Below are 24,406 nucleotides of genomic sequence, written 5' to 3'. Positions count from 1 at the left end.
GTGGTCCTGGGTCTCCCTGCAAAACAAAGCAATGCTCTTCAAACACTTTATCTTGTATTCATATATTCTTCTTTATACATTCCTTCTTTGTTTTGTCTTCTAAGAAATTTCACTGCAATCAGTTGTATCATGGTGAACACTGATTTTTATTTTTGTCTTCTGCAAAAAATTTACCATCCAAAATAATAAACTGAGAGATGATGCTTGCTTTGTGTTTCCAATGCATCAGTTACTAACAGCTGACACTTTATCCAGGCTTCTGTGAAATATTTTTTGTTAACTTCAGCCTTTCAGTTCGTCTTATTAAGATGAGAAAGTTTGATGAGGTTTGCTCCCAAAGAGTCAAAACCCCCACGATTATTGTCCCAAGAATGACCTTTACTTTTTTACTGCTTTCAGCACACTCTACACAGACATACATGTGCACACACATCTCAACATGTGCATACAACGCTACTTGCTTAGATAGAATCAAACCTCTAAAACATTTTTCTTAAATGTTTCTAGTTCTCACCCTCTTGAGCTTTCATCCACCATCCTTTATATATTACTGTCCAACTACTTATCCTTGCTTATTCTTTCCAAAAAAAGTATGATGATAAAATGGGTTGTGCTTCCCTGTTACGTTTCTTTTCTTGCAGTATTGCTCTTAAAAATTTAGACATCACTATATAAGCACATATTCCAGCTCATATATTTTAGATACAGGTCAAATTGGAGCTTATGCACCACCCCGAGGAAATAGAAGTTCCATAGTAAAATGAGTACAGCCTGTTCATGCCCAATGCATTTTTCCCAGTGTGGCTTTTAACATAGAATCATAAAATGGTTAAGGTTGGAGGGAACCTCACAGATCATCAGGTTCCAACCTCCCTGCTATGAGCTGGGACACCTCACACTAGACTAGACTGCACAAAGCCTCATCCAACCTGGCCTTGAACAGCTCCAGGGAGGGAGCTTCCACAACCTCCCTAGGCAACCTATTCCAATGACTTATTAACCTCACGGTGAAGAATTTTTTCCTAATATCTAACCTAAATCTACCTTCTTTCACTGTAAAACCATTACCCCTTGCAGGGTACCCTTCACTACCCTCTCTGGTGAAAAGCTCTTCCCCAGCTTTCCTGTAGGCCCCCTTCAAGTACTGGAAGGACACTATAATGTCTCCCTGAAGCCTTCTCTTCTCCAGGCTGAACAGCCCCAACTCTCTCAGCTTGACTTCACAGCAGAGGTGTTCCAGCCCTCTGATCACTTCGTGGCCCTTCTCTGGACCCTTTCCAACAGATCCATGTATTGTACTGAGGGCTCCGGAGCTGTAAGTAGCATTCCAGGTACAGTCTCACTAGAGCTGAGTAGAGGGACAGTATCTTTACAATACATTACTAGAAGCTTTTCAGGTTGGTGATGTAAATTTGTGGTAGAATAATATATATACACTAAATACATATCTTTGCTTAGCTCGATATTATGAGAATATTTCCATAGCCTTTGTTAACCTTTTAAAAAAATTTTTATAGTATCAAACACTTCTCAGTTTTCTGTGTTGCAGACACATACTGAAGGCAAAACACTAAATAAAAGAGCTCCTTAGTCACTGGACAGCCAATAAAACTTAGCAATTATGCAAACACTCTCTCCATAATCCTTGCTTACCTGCTCTGAGGGGTTTCCCTTTTCACCCTTAGGACCAGGAATATTACTCCTAGTCCCAGGATCTCCCTGGAAAAGTTAAGCAGAAAGCTCAGTATTTTCTGTGACCATATGAGATTTTTCATTGCAGCCAACAAGAAATCCATAGGCTATTTTAAATGAAGATGCTTGTAAAAACACTATATAGGAAGTTGTGCAAAGTCCAAAATTTATTTTTTTTTCCCAAAGAGATGAAAAGAAATATCAAAGATGGACAACAAATTAAACCCTGCAAATGTAAAGCTGTTCTGGTTGTTTGGTTATAGTTAATTGAGTTAAGTTTATAACTAGTTAGTGAGTTTCAGATGGGGTTACACTAGAATTGAGTTCCATTTAGCCACTTAATGCCACAGGTGAAATCCTGATCTTTCAGATGCAAGTTACCATGACATCTGATTTCTTTTATAAGCATTGGAAGACAGGAATCAGCACTGTATTTGACTGTAACAAAAGTCTCTGAAGTATCTGTAAGAAGGCTTACAGCTGTGATACAAGAGGTGTGGTGTCTCCACTGAAGTTTTAGTCCTCAGAAACTGCACATATATATGGCTCTGGAGCATGCAAGGAAATAAATGTCAGCATGAAGAATTAACTTGTCTTTGCATCACTATAAATTGCTACCAATAGTCAGTAGACAAGGTTTTCAAGTGATCGAGAAATTCCACTGCAGGGTGGGAACCACCAGAGAGAACTAAAGTAGCTCCACAAAGAGTTATGTTGCCCATGGTAAAAACAAATAAATAAAGCAAAAATGCTAGGAACAAGCAGGAGACCTGAGGCTTAAACACCTGCTTCCAAGCAACTATCAAAACACATCAGTCCATCTGCAGCTGAAGAGTTCAGGACTCCTGGAATATGCCATACTTCTTGCAGAGTACTGCACCATCTAGGATTATGAAAAAAATCTTCATATCAAATATACATCACACAGCTACAACACAGAATCCAGGTACAAATCGGTGCAACCTAAGAAAAATGAAAGTGAATACTTACATGATCTCCTCTTAGACCAGATTCTCCTCGTTCCCCTGGTTCTCCTCTGGGGCCTTTTCTGCCCTAAATTTATAAAAAGAGCACAAGCAGTTCAGGAACAGGTAAAAACAGAATCTGTGGTAGAGGAGGGCCAGATAAGAGAAGATAGATCTGTTTAAGTCAGTGGAGCTACAGTGATTTGCAGCAGGAGCTGAATCATATTAGAGGAGAGGCAGCTATTTAAAACAACTCACAGGCATTACAGATAGCATTACACTTTGGAAAGCTGTTTCCATAAAATCTAAACATTACTATACAGATGCTTCACCTGGTTTCCTGTGTTGCCTTTCTCTCCAGCAGGTCCAGGAAATCCATGTTCTCCCTAGACTCACAAAAGGGGAAAAAAGAAAAAAAATAAAATGGTTGTTCTTTCTGGCAAAGGTGGTTCCCAAATTTTGTCTGGCAGAATCCAATCAACTTCAGATATGCAGCTCTAAACAACAGAATTTCCGTTCAGGTTTAAAGTCTATTGAAAGGCACAAAAAAATCTCTATTTTTAACTCTGAGGTATGTGTCTTTAATTGCACAGTACCTTTAAAGTAATGATTACCTGCTCTCCATCAGTGCCATCAAATCCACTGTCACCATGTTCACCCTGTAGCAATAAGCACAAAAAAACCCTATTAGCATCAGCCCACTTGCCTCTTTGAGCAAGTGAAGAAGTGTTCACCCTATGTTTGGAAAGCTGAATAAGAATAGTTGTTTTTAATGGCTAGCAAGAATAATAAAGAATAACAATTATAAATAGGAATGAATGAGTCAGACTTTAATGAATTATTAACTTGCATAGGTAAGAACATTTAAGAAGAACAATGGTTAATAAAACTATAGATGTACACCAGAATTTAAATTCTCCTTTTCAATCTGTTAGTCTTCAAATCTTTTTCCCAGCTGTAGCACCTTCAAAATCTAGATATATTCCAAAATACAATTACTAGTATTTGATCTAACATGCTGATATTGTTGTAATTCTGGTGTCAACCATCGTACATGTTTGTATCGTGCTTTTTTTTTTTTTTAATAACTTTATACCATGAATGGTGTATTGAAAAGCTAGAAAGAATAATCAAAATAAAAACAATTTCAAAAGACTGACTTTGGACTTTAGGACTTGTTAAAGAAACTTCATGATGGTTTCAGCAATGTCATGCTCACTACATAAATAGTGGTCACATTTCCATTCAAACACACACTGCACTTCTCTTTCCTCTCTGCAAAAGGAATTACCCTAGCGCAACCATTTATGACAGCCATTTTCTCACCAAATATCCATCCCGACCTCAGGGAGTCTGTAATCTTAACTTATTGTTCAGATGAAGAGTGAGGCTTCTGAACAGTTTTAACTGTGAGAACCTTATCTCATTTCTGTATGTTCCACAATGTTTCAGACCTGGCCAAATAGCACCCTCAATTTTTAAAAGATATTTTGAAGTATTTCTTCCATCTTTCTTTACTAGGATAAAAATGAAGGAATTCATTGTGGTGGTTTTATTTGTAGTAAGAAATTAAATTAGCAGAGACAAATATCCTGAAAGCTGAAAGAACAGTCAACAAATCACTGGAGGTGGCACAAGAGCCTGTTGTAAATGCCAGTTAAGCCAACAGGAGTCTCACTCTGACTGAGACTACAGATACAGTCACTTCACAAGTTTTGATGCTAAATTGACTTCACAAAACCACCCAGTTAAAGTGTCTGAGGAAAACTTGCATCAATTTGTAACAGTTTTGTATATACTACAAGGAAAAATAGCTGACTGTACATTTCAATAAGATTAATATGTCACAAACAAGAATTTATTGAATAAGTTTTCCTGAAAATTTGAGCATCAAGTAAGCAACCATGACTTTTAATCATGTCTTAATTTTTCCCTCATTCATTTCTTATCTCATAAAACCTGAGCCAACCTTCATGTATTAAATATTCAGTATTGCCTTTTTTCTCCAAATAGCTGTACTAAAATGACTTGCAGACTTCAATAAACTGCCTCATCTGCTAACTTACTAAGTTAGCAGTATTGAATCACATTTTTTATTTGCTGAAAGTTTTGTATTTTTAGTTAAACTAAAACTAGTGGATATAATGACACAATATAATAAAGATGCTCACATATTCATTGGATTTCAGTAGGGTTTGTGCTCCTGATAAGTCCTACTTAATCAACTTGGACACATCAAAATCATTGGCAAGCACTCTCTCCCTTCTATAATCAGATGTTTAGAGGAGGAAAAATTACTTCAGGGAACAGAACAGAAAATGGAAAAGGGAAGAAAACCATAAGGGAGGATTTAAAAAGTCAGTGCAGAACACTACTTTAAATAGCGCTGAGGTATCAGAAATACTCTCTGAACTTTCCCACACGTAGAGCTGCTCAGGTTTGGAGTCAAACATTTTCTGAATCTTTGAGGCTCCTAAATATTTTCTAGGAGTTGTTTTGTATCAAAATACAATTTGACTTCCATTTTAATTGCTCTAGCTTGGGAACTAATATTGCCATTATAGATAATTGTCTTCCAGGCTTCACATTTTATTAACAAATTGGTGATAATATCTCTTTGATGAACAGGTATGTTTGAATGATTAAATAAGTAGAGTTGCAAGATCAGTGAATGACAGAGAAGTCTGGATATTGAAAAAGTGTCAATAATGACTCAGTGAAAAAGCTACCCAAATCCTCCATAAATATTAGTTGCAATCATTTTTTTCCCTTTCTGCTCCATTTCCTCAACAATAGAAGATTCAACTTGCCAAAATTACTACCTTGACAGATTACTAAAACAGCTAGAAAATAATTCCTTTCCTGTTAATTAGACTAAATCAACTATGACTGTAACCATCCTAAAAACACAGTACAAGTGAGACTGCTGTTTTTTAAAAATGTGATACCTAAGAGCTCACTTAAATCTATTCTTATACAGCCACAGCAGAAGCACATTAAACACTCTGAAGTTTGTAAAGTGTTTTCCTTCTTTGTTGATATTTTCATTTTACAAGGTAACATGAAAATTGCTTACATATGAAATCACATACCTGACTTCCTCTATAGCCTCTGCCCCCCTGAAATTGAAAATAAACATAGATGAAATTTAGTTAAAGTATTTTGATTGAGCTTGAGAAGCAGGAGATCTTGTGCAGAGGCAAGCTGGGCATGGTATTTGTAGTCCCTACTGTAAAAGCCCCTACTGCCACATATGAGACTGACCCCTTTCCTGTGGGAAGACAGTGCAGCCTTCATTTTAATTCCTGTTCTGTAAAGCTTTATAGTTTTCTCTAAGGCCGGTCTGGAGCTGGTGGTGAAAGTCACTGGCAAGTTTCTGAGTCAGCAAAATCACTAGCCATTTGACCACCTGTGGTTACACAAAGTAACTCTCAAGAGGTCATAGGAAAAAATGTCTACTGTTCTTACAAGCTGGGTCTTGCTGTCCATCCCTGCTTCAGGAAGACAGTACAGTGATTTTTCCTCAGTACAGAAAACAGGTTTTTGGGAAACCAAAATAGGAAGTGCTTCAAAGTGGCACACTTGCCTTTTTGCCTCTGACCCCTGGACATCCCCTATCTCCTTGACTCCCATTGAAACCAGCTGGGCCTCTGTCCCCCTAAGAAACAAAAAAGAATGTTCAAATTCAGCCATATAAAAATGGCTACTTGTTGTCATCATATGAGATTAAAGCAAGAGAGAATTATACCACCATTCACTGCATTAAGGACACAAATGGGAGTCACATGGAAATTTTCATACTAGCTATAAAAGAACAGTGAATTACTAGTTTGGGTTGCACCTGGTTCTCTGCTCTCCCTACCACACCATATTTTACACTGTGCTACAAATCTCTGACTGAAATCTCTAAAATGGAAAGTAGGACTCTTGGTGGGTTGTTTAACTGAATATTGAATGACTTTCCTCTAGTCACTGATCTCTGAAGACTTCTATTCCAGGATTCTTAGGATGGAAGTTCTAAACCCAATTTGAAAGAGAGCAGCAACTCTCAGCAGATTTCCTTAAAATTGCTGTCTAAAAAGGTAAACTATGACACACTAAATGAGAACAAACTTACAGTAAACGTGAGAGCTCCTGTACTACCATGCAAAAGAGAAGAGAAACTTGAAGAGCCTAAGATCAGAAGAACAAAGACCATTCACTTTCTTCATCTTTAAAGAAGTCTCACTCTCTGAACTAGCAAAAAAGCAACATGGATCACATTCTAGATTAAGTTACACAATGGTGTCACAGAACCATGCCACAATATGGAAAATTTAAAAAAAAAAAAAAAAAAAAGGAGAAAGAAAAAAAAAAAAGAGAGAGAGAGAAGTTTAAGCATTTTAGCCTGGCTGCATTGCCTATGTGAAACCTTAAGACTAATTCCTGAGATGAATACTACACCATGATAAATCAAGCTGTCCAGCATTATCTCCACAACCTCCTTCCCTTGTGGCATCTTCTATAGTCTACTATCAGCAGCCTGCTTTCTGCTATGTATTTACTACATTCAACTGTTTTGGGTGCTTCAAATTCTTATCCTATGGCTGGAAAAATTTTTAGCCTTTAGCAAGGAAAATTTACAATATGAAAATCACATGTAGGCTTCACATGCAAGAGATGGAGTAAGTTTTTGAAAGTGTGAACATGACTTCTTTCATCCTTCCACAGTAAAGGAAAGCGAAGGGACCAGAAAATTTAGAAACAAGACTTCTGTAATTTATCTGTTCTAGAAGATGATTCTGGATTCTCAGAAGGCAAACCCCAGAAATTAAATTTCATACAGAAAAACAAATAGAATACTGTTTTCAATCCTTTATCACTTCAAAAAAGACAAAATGTAGAATCTTTCAAACCAAAATGCTGTGGTGAAAAATTCGGGGCAGCCACTTAAGTATGTTCAAGATGTTTATCATATTAAAAAAACCCCAGGGCTTGAATTTTAATTCCTACTTATGCCATGTCACTCGTGTCTGCTCCTGAGAAACATATTTTAAAGTCATTCTGGAAATTGCTTATATTGAATTTTGTTAAAAAAAAGATAAAAATATCTGTGGAAACTGCTCCAGTAGTTACAGCCAATGATTTCCAAAGAAATTATAAAACCACCACCACAATGCACTTTCTTGATAATCCCAGATGACAATAGTTCTTTTCCACTACTGCCTTACTCTGAGTAGACAGCAGGCTTGCTCCAGGCTGCCTCACCAAAGGCAAATTCAGGCTGACCAATCTACTGTGAGAACTTGAACAACTCCAAAGTGAATTTTACAGTTATGTACAAAGACAAATCCTTGGCTGGGTCTTGGTTTGCAGGCTTCTTACCTGTATTTAGGAGTAATATTCATGTCATTGGATGCAGTGTTATAAACCCAGCCCTGTGCTTATGGTGCTAAGGAAATTATGCGTTATTCTTTGCAGGATTTTTGTTTGTTTCTAGATAGCAAAACAGAAAGAAATACTCCTAGTAGGCTGGGCTTTGGCTTATGCACATTATGTCAAAGCTTATGTCAGGAACAGAACACCACAAAGGTCTTAGCTTTGCTATCCATTTAAAAGGTAGTCACTCATGCTAGGAGCAGAAGGGATGGCCTTTTCAGTAAGAACTATCTGCACAGAATCTGGTACAGTCTGTCATGAAAAATGAGTACACAATTTAGCCACAAATATGCCGTATAATATGCTGCTGTGTGGTTCTAATTGATTCTGTTTCTGCATTAGAAGTTAACTAGGAAGTATGGTGAGAAGCAGATGCACAGAGAATCAAGCCTGTATATTTGCCTTTAGAGACACATTGCTTACACACATTTTAGGTTAACATTGAGCACTGCGAAAAGTAAATGCAGACAGGTTCAGGCACCAACCAATATCACATGGGCAGGAAGGAACAGTGTTTACTTACAATCCAACCTTCCTCACCAGGATGGCCAGGAGATCCTCTGTAACCTGTACTTCCCTAAAAAACAGGAACTCAAGAGTTAAGTAATGCTGTTCTCCAAGAACATTGAGTTCATTTCTATCAGATTACTCAGCATCTAGAGATATAAAGCATTTCCTGAAAATCAAATCTGGTTATACTGAAGAGGGTAGGCTCCATCAACTACATTTACACAGACACACTGCACAGTCCTATGTACTTGACATGGCTGTGGAAAAAAAAACAACACAACAATACAAAAATGTTCAATATAAAATGTCAGCATGTTATTTCAGGAAACTGTCTGGTGGTTTAACAAAGCTTATCAGGATATTTGGTCAAACCTCTTCCTTAGTAATTTGGAAAAAAAACTATTATACACTAATGAAATTTTAAGATGAAATGAAAAGTAAGAGGAGCTGAAAACTTGTTAGGACAAAGATACTGCAATAATACCTTACAAAGATTTTTAGGAATATTGCAACTTTGTATTTAAAGTGATACAAACCTCACATCCCCAAGGCAAAAACTTGAATTGAGAGAAACTAGAAAAAAATGGAATGTCTAGGAATGAAAATGCACAAAAATGAGACATGAATTTGTGCTGCAAAAATATGTTTTTACAATTATAGGCTGAACAACCCAAGCATCTTGTCTGTCTGCAAAACAACTATGTCTGCATTCCAGACACTGTTCTGTCAAAGCACATTAATCTAGACATTCTAATAAAGAAGAAAGGTGTAAGAAAATCAACAAGAGTAATGGAAAAAATCAGTAAATTTTTAAAGTCTATACTTTAGCTAAGATATAAAAAAATACACTTAACTGCAAGCACATAACTGAAGCACATGAACTACAGATATAATTTACTTAGTCTGTTACGGGTATACACAGAAATAATGGAATGAATAGTAGTTAAATGGAGACAACATACACTAAAACCTTAATAATGAAGTCTACCAGCATGCTGTAGAAATGGTGATATTTGTAATACTCAAAAGGCTTAAAACAGACAATATAAAATCTTAACTGAAATAATGCAAATTAGTACTGTATTGGATAAGAAGAAACTTATAGAAGAGAGTATTTGGAATAACCAGAGGCACAAAAGGATAAGGTTCACAACTAGTGAAAGAGAATTATTTTCTAGTCTCAGTTTGTTGGCTCAAAGCTTCTCATTCACAATAGTTAATAAGCCTCTTGGTTAATCAGACTTAATTTTTAAATCCCTCTCAATTTTCTGCTCAGCTGGTGAAGGAGAGTGCTTAATGATTTTTATATGTGTGAATTGTTTACATTACAAAAATACTTTTGCAGTAGGAACATACAGAAGAGAAATTATCACATTTCATTTTTCTTCTTCATGCATCCTAACAGCAAAGGCCATGGGCACATGCATGCATGCTCTGAAAATGAAAACACTTTCTTAAGTCATGTCTATCTTAGCGCTCCTACTTTTCTCCCAGGACTTCCCTGGCCACCATGATCACCATTTTCTCCAAGGCATTTACAAAAAACATTGCAGCATTTCCTTTCTGCAACAGTATCCTGAAAAATTACAAGAAACATTTCATTTATGTCTATTAAACATAAAATAAAAACTGATTTTCCCCCCTTTTGTTTATATCACAGAAGGACTTACAAGGTTTCTCTGCAAGACACTGGCAATATCTGCAAAGCCAACACTCAGAGGTTCATTGTAGCCAAACCCTCTGCCAAATTCTATTTCCCGAAGTTCAGTCAAGTTCTGTGCATTGTCCAGGCCAATTAATAGGAGTGCATCAAGACCTTCAACATAAACATCAATTTAAATTAGTGAACACCTGAACTATATTATTTAACCAATAATATCATTGTGAGTAACAGCAGTTATGACTTCAACATAGTATCTTAAAATAGTACCAAGCTCTTGAGAACATTGGATAAAAGAAAAATCCAGATCAGTAATTCCCCAATTAACTTCTTTCCTCAGTTGTCAGACCAGATTGCTACTCAGAGCCAAACAGAAGTGTAAAACTGTTTTCTCCTGCAGCAGTCAGAGTTGGGTCCAACCTCTGGCACCGAACTCATCAGTGAGAGGGGCTGCCCTGAATCACCCCAGCTGCTGGAGCTGGACTGCAGAAACTAGAATGATCCCAGGCCCTCTGCAACCCTAAGCATGTTTCTGGTCCCGTCTGCCAACAAGTGACAAACCATCATGAGCAACAGTTCACACGGAGAAGCAAACACTCTCTCAGTGACTCCTGAGAAATGCCATATGAGCCCAGAGAGGTAATGTTATGTGGAAAAGTTACAGTGAGGGAGTAATACATTGGGCCCTTGGTAGAAAGGGGCTGAAGCGTCAACGAGTTACTACAATACCTTTAAAGCGAAAGGAGTCAGATGCTTTTCTGAGATCTTCCAGTGAATCATCCAGCCCATCTGAAAATACTAACAGAACCTGTCAAGAAAGGGAGTAACAACAAGTCAGTGGAGAAGACAATGAAAGTTGAGTCATTGTAAAAAGTACAGTTTGCACTGAAAACAGGGTACCAGGTGGCCAAATTGCACTACAGTGTGGTAGATCTGAAACATGGGCTGGAAAAAATGCTGAGGAGCAAAAAGAACAGAACACAAAAGCCTCTCTTCCCTGACAGCACTCCCATTTGAGAGATTTGTCTTGCTGACCAGCTCGTAGCATTTAATTAGCATTGCTATTAATTGTATCTTCTCAGTATGCTAGGTGGATGGTCAATTCTGCTGTGATTTATCCACTGAAGATCTTTCTTTGATGTCAGAAAAGTTCTCCTATATGTGAAGGTGGAGAAGAACTCAGAGCAAGCAAAAATTTCCCTCTCTGCAAGAGCAACTCCAGTTGGCTGTCATCTCAGCCACACCAGGAAGAGCATCCTCTGGATCCAATCCTCCCTCCTCACAGATGTTTATGCCCCCTTTTCCTTTCCACATAGGCAGTGCACCACCCTGCTCCACCCCCTGCCATAACTTTCCTTGTTAAGACATAGGCTTAGCTCACATAAGGATGCTAACCCTGACCCTTTGTACAGGCTGCATTCCCACCTTTTCAGACCAAAGAGCTACAGTTAAGCTCCTTTCAGGGCTGAAGAAAGCACAGTTTCTTACAGCTCCCCTCCAAGCTGCTAGTCTCTTCCCATTTCTCTCCTCACCTTCCTTCCAAGAAGTATAAGTCTTCTCAGGCCCCACTCACAGAGTGGATTAGGTTTCCCAGAAAGAGGCTGCACAAGTAAACTGTTGCCTGCACCCAAAAGTAATGGCTTCAAGTCCTTGTAAACTCTATGACCAACAAGTGGCCAACCACAGCTAGAGCTCCTTCCCTCCCACCCTTCTTCTTTTACATCCTCTACACAATGCACAGCTTACTTCTGTTAAGTAAAATTTTTCAACAGGTGATAGAGGCAAATAAAGTGACTGGCACACCAAATATCCCACTTCTGTGCTAAAGGAGCAATGAGACCAGAATTCAAGAGCAGGCAGAATTAACTGGTTTCAGTGGTGAAAAGTTCCCAGAAAAGCAATATGGAGGCACTAGCACTGATTCTACATTTGCTCAAGCAGCGTGTGATACAGTGGAGAGTTGGACCATGGGTGGATAAACACATCACAGGCAGTTAGAAACAACACTGCAAGCCTGAGCTTGGTGGTGTGTGATCTTTTAAGTTTAAAAACATGTGGGAATAGGGGAAATGTGGAGTGCTAGTGTGGGCTTTATCTACATTTACAAAGCTTTCATTTATATGAAGCTCTTGTTGGAACACATCTGAGTCTTGCTTTGTCAAAAATGTTGGAATCAGGTCCAACTCTTTTCCTGTAAAACAGAAAAATAACAAACAACAGAGAATCACTACCCCAATGAGGTTTATAACTAATAAACTTTACAGAACAAGCATGTTTTTGCTCAGGATCCTAGGGAGATTAAATTGGATTTTATGTGCATTCTAAAGTCTTGTATTTTCAATGTGCACATAAGCAGTATCAGAAAGGAAAATTAATCCATTGGTAAAGTGCTGAAATAGGCAGCATATTTATTTCTAGTAATAACGCATAAGCAGAAAGAAGCCTTGCTAAACTATCACCTTCAACAAGGATCTAAAAGAACTGACAATTAGGAGAAAAAACGTGTTGCTTTTACTGCTATGTCACACAAGTTCTCCAAAAGAAGCAAAATCGTGTGTTCATGTTTCCTGTTCAGAATAAAACAAAATTTAAAGAAATCTTGGGGAAAATCACAGTATTAAATATGCACCAAATTGCAACTTAAATTGGTAAGCCATACCTATGCAAATGCTGTAAAAAAAAAAACAACAAACCAATGCCCCAGAATGCCAACTTTCTTCTGAAGCAGGGGAATTCATAACAATATGGCTTTCTCACTCTACATCCGATTAAAATTAACATTTTATAAAGTAAGGCTCACAGAGGAAATCCCTTATGTATTTTGCAAGGGCTACCCTGTCCTTTCTCAGCAGGAAGGTCTTCCTATATGAAAGCCTTAGAAAGTGATTTACTATTAAAAGTGCTAATATTCAAACAGCTCCTACAGGACATGCTGTCGTTTTCTATTAAGAATAAACTGTCAGGGCAATGACCCTGAAAAACTCCAATGAAATCTAAATTTCTTTCACCTAAGTGGAAAGATTCTCCATTCACTTCAGAAGATACCTGATCAGGCTTTATGCTTCTCCCTTCACCTCACTTCAAGTTGGATTAATTTACTGCAGTGTCCATGCAGATTTTCCTGATCATGAGTTATCCCTCAGCAGAACTCTACTTTGTTATTTGAAATTATATGACAAGTTAACTACACAAATAAACTTATGTTAACAAATTTATTGGACTACATTTTCTATGACTTCTGCTTAGAGCTGTCATTATTCTGGACAAAGATTTAGAGTTTCTGAATGAGAACTGTTTCCACTACTCTATGTACAAAGACATTCCTTGGTAAATATAGGAAGGTTTTCTGTATGAGTACTTATGATCATATGCATTAACCCAAATGTTCTGGCTACTGTCTCACTGCAGAAGTGCTCAGGGAATTGGAAATGACATATGCAGCTGTATCAGGAAGAATGAAAAAACAGGAGGTTCTATACAAACATTATAAAACCCTTTTTACTGTGAGGCTGACCAAGCAAGGGCAGAAGTTCTGGAGTCTCCATTCTTACAGGTACTCAAAAGTCATCTAGACATGCTCCTGGGCAGTCTGATCTTGTTGATCTTCCTTGAGCAAGGGTGATTAGACAAAGTTACCTCTAGCAGTTCCTCAGCCATTCTGTAATTCTTTTTATTGGATTCACTAACTACTGAACTACCTTTTTGTCTCCCTGGAGTACTCAGCATCAGTCTGCAAACATCAAACTGTGTAATTTTTCCAGCACAAACATTTATGCCATTACCTTCACTTTAGCAGAGGTCACACTGAAGAACTTATCCTCAAGTGCCTGTAAGAAGTCTGCATTCAGGTAACTGTCCACAGTGGTCTGTGCATCTAAGAACTTCTGGATGACGTCTTCATTATAGTCTTCAAAATCAGAGTCAAAGATTAATTGTTTGGTCTGTGCCGGTACTTGGAACTTGAATCTAATGTTGACTGGAGAGCCAGAATTACAGCTGGTATTTGGCAGCGACTTCATCTGGAGTAAAAGCCTGGGGAGGAATCCTTGCAATTTCTGTTTCAGAAGCACTGTGGATTCTGGCTGCACACGTCTTGAAATATCAATAGCTATAGAAAGACGTATGTTGCAATCTGAAAAAAACAGAAGAAACAGGAAACTATAAATATACACTATTTATGATCTTGTCTTTTGTCTGAGTCATGGGAATGGAACAAAATTCAATGTGGTAAATTTAAAACTGGAAGTCAGAATCAGCAAGATGGTATTTTATATTTATGGAAAATCTAGCAGTCAACCAGTTTCAGTGGGGATATGTTAACTTGCAGATATTAGGTTCTACATCACTGATCACTCTTCTCCTGCCATCAAACGTCCTCAAAGGGCCTAATCTCACAAGTGTTTCTGTGAGCTTGGCTACCAACTTAAAACGTACAACAGATATTCCAATTGCAATGGGAAGCCTGATGGCTGACTGTGCTTTATCACTTTGTCATAGGACCTGATGATACATATAAATGTAGAACAGACCAAAGAAAAAGACATTACAGAAACAGGCAGCATTGTCTACATGCAATGTGAATATCCACTGTGAATAACAGATGTTATGAGGGCTATCTCCGTTATGGAATTGCTTGAATAGCTCCTGATAAGATACTGTGCAAATACTGTGATGTGGTTAATTCCTCCCTCTTTCCCAATCATCTTGCCCTCATCAAGCAGCTAAACCACTTGGCTTATTTCTTCTGTACCTTGATTCTTCATGTGTCATAGTGAATTTTATTCTGTGTCCCTAGATGCATTATCATCCACTGTTGTACCTCTGCAAGGATGTCAGAGGTGGTTTTATCTGTAAAACAGCACTCTGCCTAATTCTGTTACTTCTTCACCAATTGACTCTGAAAAACTTATTAAGTACAAGATTGGTTTCCATGTTTGCTAGTTTGGGCTAGTACCTATAGACCGTTATATCATATAAACTCCATTACAGTTTTCTGGGTTTTCCCTCACCTATGAAAAAGATGAATGTGTTCAGTTATCTAACCAAATAAATATAGAAATAACTTCACCTCAGAGTGGCCATCGTTGCATTTCAGTATTTTCACTTGCGGTACAAACTGCCCCCTAGAGGGTATGATTTGCATGAAAATCTTTAAATGTAAAAGTTCACATTGGATTTACAGTTTTTCTGTTTAGCCCACAACAAAACCTTTCTCTTAAACAGTTCAATATATCTATACACACATATATGTCCACACACACATGCCCCTCAGTCATGCCCCTTAGCCAAGCTGTGAGGCTGTACATCTGACTTCAAGATTCAGAGAACACCTGTGATGCAAAGGCCATAATCAGTTCAGGGAAGAGCATTTTTCTAATAGTGAGGGATGCTTCTGATTAAAAATTTCCATTAATATAAAATCTATTTGATTTTTCTTCCCATACATGTTCATGTCCAGCATGCACAGAGTATGCTTTCATAATGAGATTTTTCTCAGATCTGGGACTTCTTAACCACACAATTTGCAGGGAGGGGGAAGGGCAACCACAGATTCAGCAGAGTAGCCCTGACAATTGGTCAGCCATGTTGCCTAGCTCTTAAAATGTTCACTGCCAACTCTCCAGCATACCAGTAATGATACCAAAACAGTGGTAAAGCATACCTTTTTGTGCTACTGTGCTGTGCATAAGAACGTGCAAAACAGCTTCTGGTAGGTACTCCATACTTTGTTGATAATCTGCATTAATTTGCAGAAGTAAACACCTCTGTGTAGCTAACCTCTTTTTCTAGTCACCTCTTCTCCCACACACATCCACATTGTTAAGCTGCCCTGTCTTACTGCTGTTGACTTACTGTAACTTAAATGCAGCTTTTTTAATTTAAAAAAATGTTGTAGTTTAAGGGAAGGTGACTGGAGAAAGGGGATTTAATAGATTTATTACAGGAAAGGTCAGTAAATATAGGAAAATACACATGACAGTACAAGACAAAACAGGCTTCACAGGAAGCTGATCTTTGTTTTATGAAACAAATTTATGCAGAACTTAAATATGGCATGGGTGAGATCACAGCCAATATGCTCTCCTTAACTTATCTCTCTCTCTAAACAAGTATACCTGTATATGCATTTACTGTTTTATCTCCATTAAATTTCTCTGTACTCTGGCCATGAAACACCAGGAGGTGCTACTGCATCAGCCACACTTACGCTGTTCCACGGCAGCACACTCCACTTCCATGAAGCCCTCCTTCTTTTCAAGATTCCCATCTTTTCAGCAGAAGGTTTGCTCAGCTCCCGATGGGAAATGAGGGGGTGGGAGGTACAGAGCCCATACTGAAATAGGCCCAGCTGTCCTCTCTGAAAACCACCTGAGCGGATACAATGCACACAAAGAGTAGTAGCTTCTGGCTTTAGGAGGGAAGGCTCAGCTCTTAAGTTTGGCCCTCATCACGCTGGCAAGCACCAGTCAGTTTTGCTGTATTAAGGATCTCACAAGCCTAGGGTGCGGGAGAGGCAGTTACCTACTTGTTCAGCTGTTGTTACAAAAAGCCTTAGACAAGCAGTGTGGTCATCCCACTGTTCCTTTTTCATAGTAAGTTTCTAGTCACTGAGGGAATGAAGCCTAGAGAGCTGCGTAGGATCCGTTTTATGGCATAATAAAGAAGACAAAGAGCATGTATCCAACACATGCAAAACATTAGTTACATGATGAAAACACAAGGAAGACAACAAGGAGTTTTACAGGACAGTCACAGTCCTTGTTAAGGATGGGCACAGAGAGAACTGCTCCAACATTGTCCTTCACAAATGAAACTGGACCCGAATGTGTCCTTTAGTGTCAAGAGTTTATGAAGAAGGGGATTAAAGTCAAGTGCCTAATGACAGCATAATCTCTAACCCCTAACATTTTTTCTTCATTGAGAAAAACTAGTGGAGGTATTCACACTGACCTCTGCAAAACTAGAAAAAAAAATCCTTTTAAAATTGTAACTACATAATATTTTAAACAATAATTTCTGTTCTGATTTTAGCTTTGTCACCATGCCTCTTTTATATCCCTCCACCTTTCACCATTCAACAACAAACCTTAAAGAAACAGGGAAAGTACATTTTCTGTGAATTTTGCTGTTTAGCAAGTGTCTTGAAAGGGAAAATATTACTTCCCCTCATTCTTCGTAACTCCTAGAATGTTCTACTTCTGAAGTAGGTTTTTGCAGGAAATAAGAGTTACAACTTAATAAATAATTCTCTCTTCAATTGTTCAGTGACATAAAACCAAAATGTATTCTTAAAAAGGCTCCATCAGCTCTAATGAAATAAAATCGAATGTACTTCATAGAATCTGTTAATCTGACCCGGATTTTCCTTGCATACACTAGATCTCGGCTTCAGAGAGCACTAAGCATAAAATTACTTCCCCATTTTCACAGTTAAACCTCACTGACTTCAACGCAGACACTGAAATGTGTTAAAAAGACCAGGGACATCATCCTGAACCGCAGCCTAACTCAAAATTAGCCCCATTGCTTTCAACCACATTACATGACAGTAACACTGATGTAAATTACATCAAAACCAGGACCTCTTTCCTACATCTCGTTTTCACAATGACACAGTATGAATAACAGAAATAGCACAGGTATAACAACAGCTTCTTACCTTTTAGCTCACTTTCAATTGCAAAGCAGAAGTTTCTCAAAAGTCTTCTGGAGAGATCTTGAAGGTCACCAAAACTACCAGTACTATACAGATATTTCGCAAATGGTTTGCTGGCTATTTGCTGAAGCTCAGTTGCATTCTGGACACCAATTCCCACCACATAGAGGGAGATGCCTCTGTTTCTCAGTTTTCTAGCAGGCAATTCAACTTCATCGTTCGATACTCCACCAGTGATCAAAATAGTTACCTGTGGGACATAGCTCTTAGCTCTGCTACCAGCAGGTTCAGTGAAGTACACTTCATTGACAACATCCAGAGCTCTCCCTATGTAAGGTTCTCCACTCCTATATGGCAAATTCTCAATTTGCTCCAGAACATCACTTTTCAAATACTGGTTCAGCAAGAATTCTTGGTAAGTCTCATTACTGTATTGTGCGAGCCCAATGCGGATCACATCAAGACCAACATCAAGACTCAAAACCAAGGTGGAGAGGAAGTTCTTCACCTTCTGAAAGTTTTCCTGGCCAATACTTGTTGAAGTATCCACTAAAAAAACAACATCTGCCAATGTGCCTTTTCTGCAAGCTGTCCAAGAAAGATCACATAGAAGAATGAATTATTACAGCTTCTCCAGCTTTGTACATCAGCAAAGGAAGAACTGACTCTACATTTTATAATTAATGAAATAAATTGCAACTGTTTTGCATGCTTTTGCCTTTCCCCCTCCCACCATTATTTTCAGTATTTTAAAGGTAGACAGGTACTCAACATTTATTCCAGTTACGAGTTGATTTTATTGAAAGCTAGTTAGTAATACATGGATGATGCAAAAAGTTAAAACTTCTTGTCAGAGTCTAAACCTTTCTGCAACACCATTCTTAGGTAAGAAAAGAGATGCTGAAATTCACAATGACACAACTTCCACACTCAGCCTGGTAATCGCTGTACACACTTCTGTATGTGAACCACAACCATAAGAATGCCTTAACCTCCTGTCAAGTGAGCTCAAAGGAAAAGCTACTCATGCACTTTGAGCTGCATTCTGCAAGCATACATTACTAATAAAGATTTATTATCTGAGGGGAAAAATAAATTCATACCATCTTAAACAGGACTAAGCACACTGACTTGTAGTAAATACTAAACTCATGTGTTTCCACACCTTTCAGAAGCATATGATGCTAGTAGGGCATGGATGAAACAGTTACTATTATTCAAACCAACAGTCATACAGAAAATGTACTGCAACTGGACAAAACATTTTCTGCAGTAGCTCTTCCAGAGGACCTGACTACCAAAATTAAAATGCTAAAGCCTGTGATTTATCTTACTTTTGGCAATCTTACAATTAAGGAGTTCTGGAAATACCAAACTTCAGCATGAATGAACAAAAGCAATTTTTAATGAGCTGCTACATTTAATTTTGCATTTTTTTTAGGATGACTCTCCTACCCTAGTTTAAATATATGTTTCATAAAAATATACATTATCCCTAGTTATACAAAGAATCATAGAATCATAGAATCTTAGGGGTTGGAAGGGACCTCAAAGATCATCTAGTCCAACCCCCCCTGCTAGAGCAGGGTCACCTAGAGCACATCACACAAGAACGCATCCAGGTGGGTTTTGAATGACTCCAGTGAAGGAGACTCCACAACCTCCCTGGGCAGCCTGTTCCAGTGCTCTGTCACTCTCACAGTAAAAAAATTTTTTCGCATATTCACCTTGAACCTCCTATGCTCCAATTTCCACCCATTACCCCTTGTCCTATCACTGGTCATCACTGAGAAAAGCCTAACTCCATCTCCCTGACACTCACCCTTTACGTATTTGTAAACATTGATGAGGTCACCCCTCAGTCTCCTTTTCTCCAAGCTAAAGAGACCCAGCTCCCTCAGCCTCTCCTCATAAGGGAGATGTTCTACTCCCTTAATCATCTTTGTAGCTCTGCGCTGGACTCTCTCAAGCAGATCCCTGTCCTTCTTGAACTGAGGGGCCCAGAACTGGACACAATACTCCAGATGCGGCCTCACCAATGCAGAATAGAGAGGTAGGAGAACCTCTCTTGACCTACTAACCACACCCTTTCTAATGCACCCCAGGATGCCGTTGGCCTTCTTGGCCACAAGGGCACATTGCTGGCTCATGGTCATCCTCCTGTCTACCAGGATTCCCAGGTCCCTTTCTCCTACACTGCTCTCCAGCAGGTCAGCCCCCAACCTGTACTGGTGCATGGTGTTTTTCTTCCCCAAATGCAGAACTCTACACTTGCCCTTGTTGAACTTCATCATGTTTCTCCCCGCCCAACTCTCCAGCCTGTCTAAGTCCCTCTGAATGGCAGCACAGCCTTCTGGTGTGTCAGCCACTCCTCCCAGCTTAGTGTCATCAGCAAACTTGCTGAGGGTACATTCTGTACCCTCATCCAGGTCGTTGATGAAGATGTTGAACAACACCGGTCCCAGTACCGACCCCTGAGGGACTCCACTGGTCACACACCTCCAACCAGATTCTGCCCCATTGACTACAACTCTCTGACTTCTTCCTTTCAACCAGTTCTTGATCCATCTCACTACCTGATCACCAAACCCATACCTGATCAACTTATCTACAAGGATGCTGTGAGAGACGGTGTCAAATGCTTTACTGAAATCAAGGTATACCACATCTACCGCTCTACCATCATCTATCCACCTAGTAATTTCCTCATAGAGGCTATGAGGTTAGTCAAACATTATTTACCCTTGGTAAAACCATGCTGACTGCTCCTGATGACCCCCATATCCTTGATATGCCTGGAGATAGTGACAAGAACAAGTTGTTCCATCACCTTTCCAGGGATGGAGGTGAGGCTGACCGGTCTATAGTTACCCGGGTCCTCCTTCTTGCCCTTCTTGTAGACTGGAGTGACATTTGCTACCCTCCAGTCCTCAGGCACCTCTCCTGTTACCCATGACTTACCGAAGATGATGGAGAGTGGCCTAGCAATGACCTCCGCCAGCTCCCTCAGCACCCTTGGGTGCATTCCATCCGGACCCATCGATTTATGGATGTCCAGATTACTCAACTGATCCCTAACCCAATCCTCATCTACCTGGGCAAACTCCTCCTCTATCTTGACTTCTTCTGGGGCTATATGAATAAACTGTCATCAATTCTTCATCTCTCTGGTGTTGGGTATAAATGGAAAAAAATAATTTTGCTATCAACTTGAAGAAGCATAATTTCTTTAGTGTATTACCAGTCTGCTGTGCATCTATAGAGCAGAAGGTCGAAACTAAGAGAAGAAAAAGAAGTGGCTTCCAGTCATCCATTTTGAAATCTTCCCTAGAAAAAAAAACAAAGACAGTAAGAAATACAGGCAAGTTTCCTCAGGAAGAGATTTTTAATTGTGGAGAAAATGGGTAAGTGCATTTTATTATCATCATGGAGGGTTTCTAGCTATATGCAATCTAAAGCAACACTTAAACTTCATCTTTTCTTCTTTTTTCAGCTTTGAACACAGAGTTGTTAAAGTTTGACAGTGATGTACAGCATATAACCAAAATGAACTGCTCAGTGCTCTGCTCTTACAATCGTGCTTTGTTCTGATGCACACAGCTATATTTACCACATCCAAAATTCAACTAAAAGCAAGCTATTCACAATGTAAGATGAGAGTTAAGTAGCAAAGATTCCCATCTAGCTTTGAAGTTTCCCACCCACATACCTATTTAAAAGAAAAATTGGGTGGTGCTATCTATATACAAGAAATAAATAATAAGCATTCATTTACAAATGAAATACACCAGTTGGCTAGTAATGAAGACACTTGCCATATAAAAGTACCACATGCTGTGGGAAATGGGAACAAAAATGACTTAACAAGACAAGTACAACATCAAGCCACACTGAGCTTAAGCACACTAAGCAAGTGAGAAAAATCAGGTTTGAAGAACTTGCAATTCTAGAGCACACATACACCAAATAGCTTGAAGTATAAACAGAAATAATAAACCAGAGCCTTGGAGGCCAAGCATGCAAAAAGAGGATAATATAAAAACATTTCATAGGTGGTTGTTCTGCTTAAGTTCTCTTTCTTTTCTGACTAGTTCTTGCTGTTTTCCCTCTTAATTCCACCCTCACATTCTGTTCCAGATAAAAACTGAGCTGCATAGCACAATGCTGATGCCAGAAGATGGAAAAAAAAGCTTTTTTGGTAAAATTTATGAATATAAAGGCTTCTGCATTCTGAGTAAGTTGGCTACGTATTTCCAGCAAGGAGGATGAGAAAAACAGGTAATGTGCTCATTTATTCTATAACCTTTGGTTATTCGAGTATCTAAAACAGACAAATAAAAGATGCACTGCTGCTGCCAGCCAAAGTCACTCCTCTCACCAGACCTTTGTGGCTGGTCCTCTTTCAATTGAGAGCAGATGTCTTCAGAACAAAAGTCCATCTTGCCCCATTCCTTATCTTTGACAATGGCCATTAGCTTAAGGAAAGGGCATAAAAGGAAAGTTAAGTAATCTATCTTCTCCCTTCTACAAACTGGTTTAAAGGTTTTCAGGTTGCATTTGGGTGAAGACCACACTTGCATAAATGCTTCTCATCTCTTCAAAGCCAGCTGTATTATTATATTAAAGTCACAAACCAATTAGGATACCATATTATAATTTATATCGTACTGAAAAATTCTTATGGTTGAGTGGACCCAGGATGTTGTTGACACCTATAAGAGGAACTAGAGAGAGAGGGTCTTGAGGACCTGAAGGACCCAGAAAGGTTGGAACAGAGAAGGCTCAGTATTGCCTCTCACTTCCTGCCATACTCTGTAAAAGGCAGGAGAATGAGAAGCTCAGACCCTTTTTCCTTTGCCTTTCTTCCTTGCTGCTGGTGGTTCTTCAACTCACCACATGTTCTCCAGAATCGAGTTCCATCAGGTGCTGTGAGGAGCCATGTTCCCCTCTTCTGAAGCACCCTTGCTGCTAGGGACTGTCACTCAAAAAGAACAGAAGGCAATGCTGGGTTTGTGCACTGTGGAAACCTTCTTCACGCCTCTGCATGTTGCAGTTCTCTTTAATAAGCACTTCGAACATAAGGGAAACTGTGGCACGTCATGTGTGAAACCAGAGTGAATAAAAATGTTTTGCAATCATACGCCATCTTCCCAATCAAATTTTGTCTTGGATTTAACTTTTCTGTATATATTCATGATAGCTACTGAACCTCTTAAGAGCTTGATCACTTTGACAGAGATTTGATTCCCAGTTATTCTGTTTATGCCTCATGACATCAGCCTCTTTTTTAGACATAAGTAAGTAAAAAGTTTATACTGAGACAAATATTTTAATGGTATTCAAAATGAAAACAATCATGATTACTAGCTTACTTTACCATATCATGGAGTACCTACTTCGATGGCACAATTATTGTGCCAGGAAAGCAGCAAGCATCTTGAACTATAGGGTTTTAATAAACTGCACATGGATCTATAGACTCAGACAAAACCATACTAATTCAAGGGCAGGGAAGTAAAACATTGCCAGTATTGCCAAAGCCTCTAGTTAGTGTTTCAGTCTAAAAATTTCTACCACCATGAGTTTGTGAAAAACTCTGGAGCACCAATATGACCATGCTTGCGGGGTGTATGGGGCTGTCCACAGTCAGATGAGCAAAATGTAACTGCTGTTATAGCTAGGGGCTAGGTTTTCCTCAGTAATGTTAACATCTGAATTTTGTACCAAAGTCTAGCTATTACTGTTCATATCATACACAGTTATCAGTGACTGTTGAGCTATGCAACTATTTCCATACCTCCTAACATCTGTAGTCTCTGTTTGCCTCCTTCTGCTTCTTCCAGACTCATGATTCAAGAATGTTTCCTGCTCATGGGGTCAGATACCCTGCACCTGCAAAATCTCTCCCACTCTTCCCTAAACACTGAGTGCAGATGGGAACCTATTTCACACTTGCTCTGTTTTTCCCTTCAGTAGCCTCTGTTGACATTGGGCAGCTTCTTTAAATACACTGCGATTAAAAAATATACATGAACTAATCTTTCCATCTTTTACCATTTGTTTTGCTTTATCTTCACATAGGAAATTCCAATAATGCACTACAAGGTGCATAAACAGTGGTACTTTATGCATTCTATGTGTATTCTTCATTATTTGCTAAAGGAAAATGAAAGTAGTAATTTAATAGAAAACTCATGTCATACAGCTCATAGATATGACAAGCCAAAGCCTAAATAACTCACTCAGAAACACACAGTGTCTCAGAGCATTACCACTTCTGCATATTAAGCTAGCAATATGTTAATTCCAAAATATATTTAAACATAAAACAGTATATACAAGGTCCTAGCATAAGCTACTTAAATATACTTATCTGTAGTAGTTTAATAAATATTTATACACATAATCTGTGTAACATTCTAAGACAGCAATTCTCAAAAATCTAAGACTTGTTTTTACTTTAATGCCATTTTAGGAGACAACAGTATGAAAATTATTAAAAGC

The 24,406-nt window shown here is 38.7% G+C and overlaps 1 protein-coding gene across 1 annotated transcript; it reads right to left on the bottom strand.

Moving 5' to 3' along the window:
- Positions 1–3,267: 3,267 nt before the first annotated feature.
- Positions 3,268–23,048, bottom strand: LOC127380759 (collagen alpha-4(VI) chain-like). Its single transcript, XM_051610232.1, has 11 exons — positions 23,044–23,048; positions 21,144–21,229; positions 17,906–18,490; positions 14,028–14,377; positions 10,975–11,053; positions 10,256–10,401; positions 10,069–10,148; positions 8,599–8,652; positions 6,244–6,315; positions 5,750–5,776; positions 3,268–3,316 (listed from the first exon to the last, which is right to left on the bottom strand). The coding sequence occupies exons 1-11, from the start codon at positions 23,046–23,048 to the stop codon at positions 3,268–3,270; spliced, it is 1,533 nt and encodes a 510-aa protein (XP_051466192.1).
- Between the last annotated feature and the right edge of the window lie 1,358 nt (positions 23,049–24,406).

This window comes from Apus apus, chromosome 2 (assembly GCF_020740795.1).
Source record: "Apus apus isolate bApuApu2 chromosome 2, bApuApu2.pri.cur, whole genome shotgun sequence".
Lineage (NCBI taxonomy): Eukaryota > Metazoa > Chordata > Aves > Apodiformes > Apodidae > Apus > Apus apus.
The sequence above is the reverse complement of the archived record's forward strand: the minus strand, read 5'-3'. Positions and strand labels throughout refer to the sequence as shown.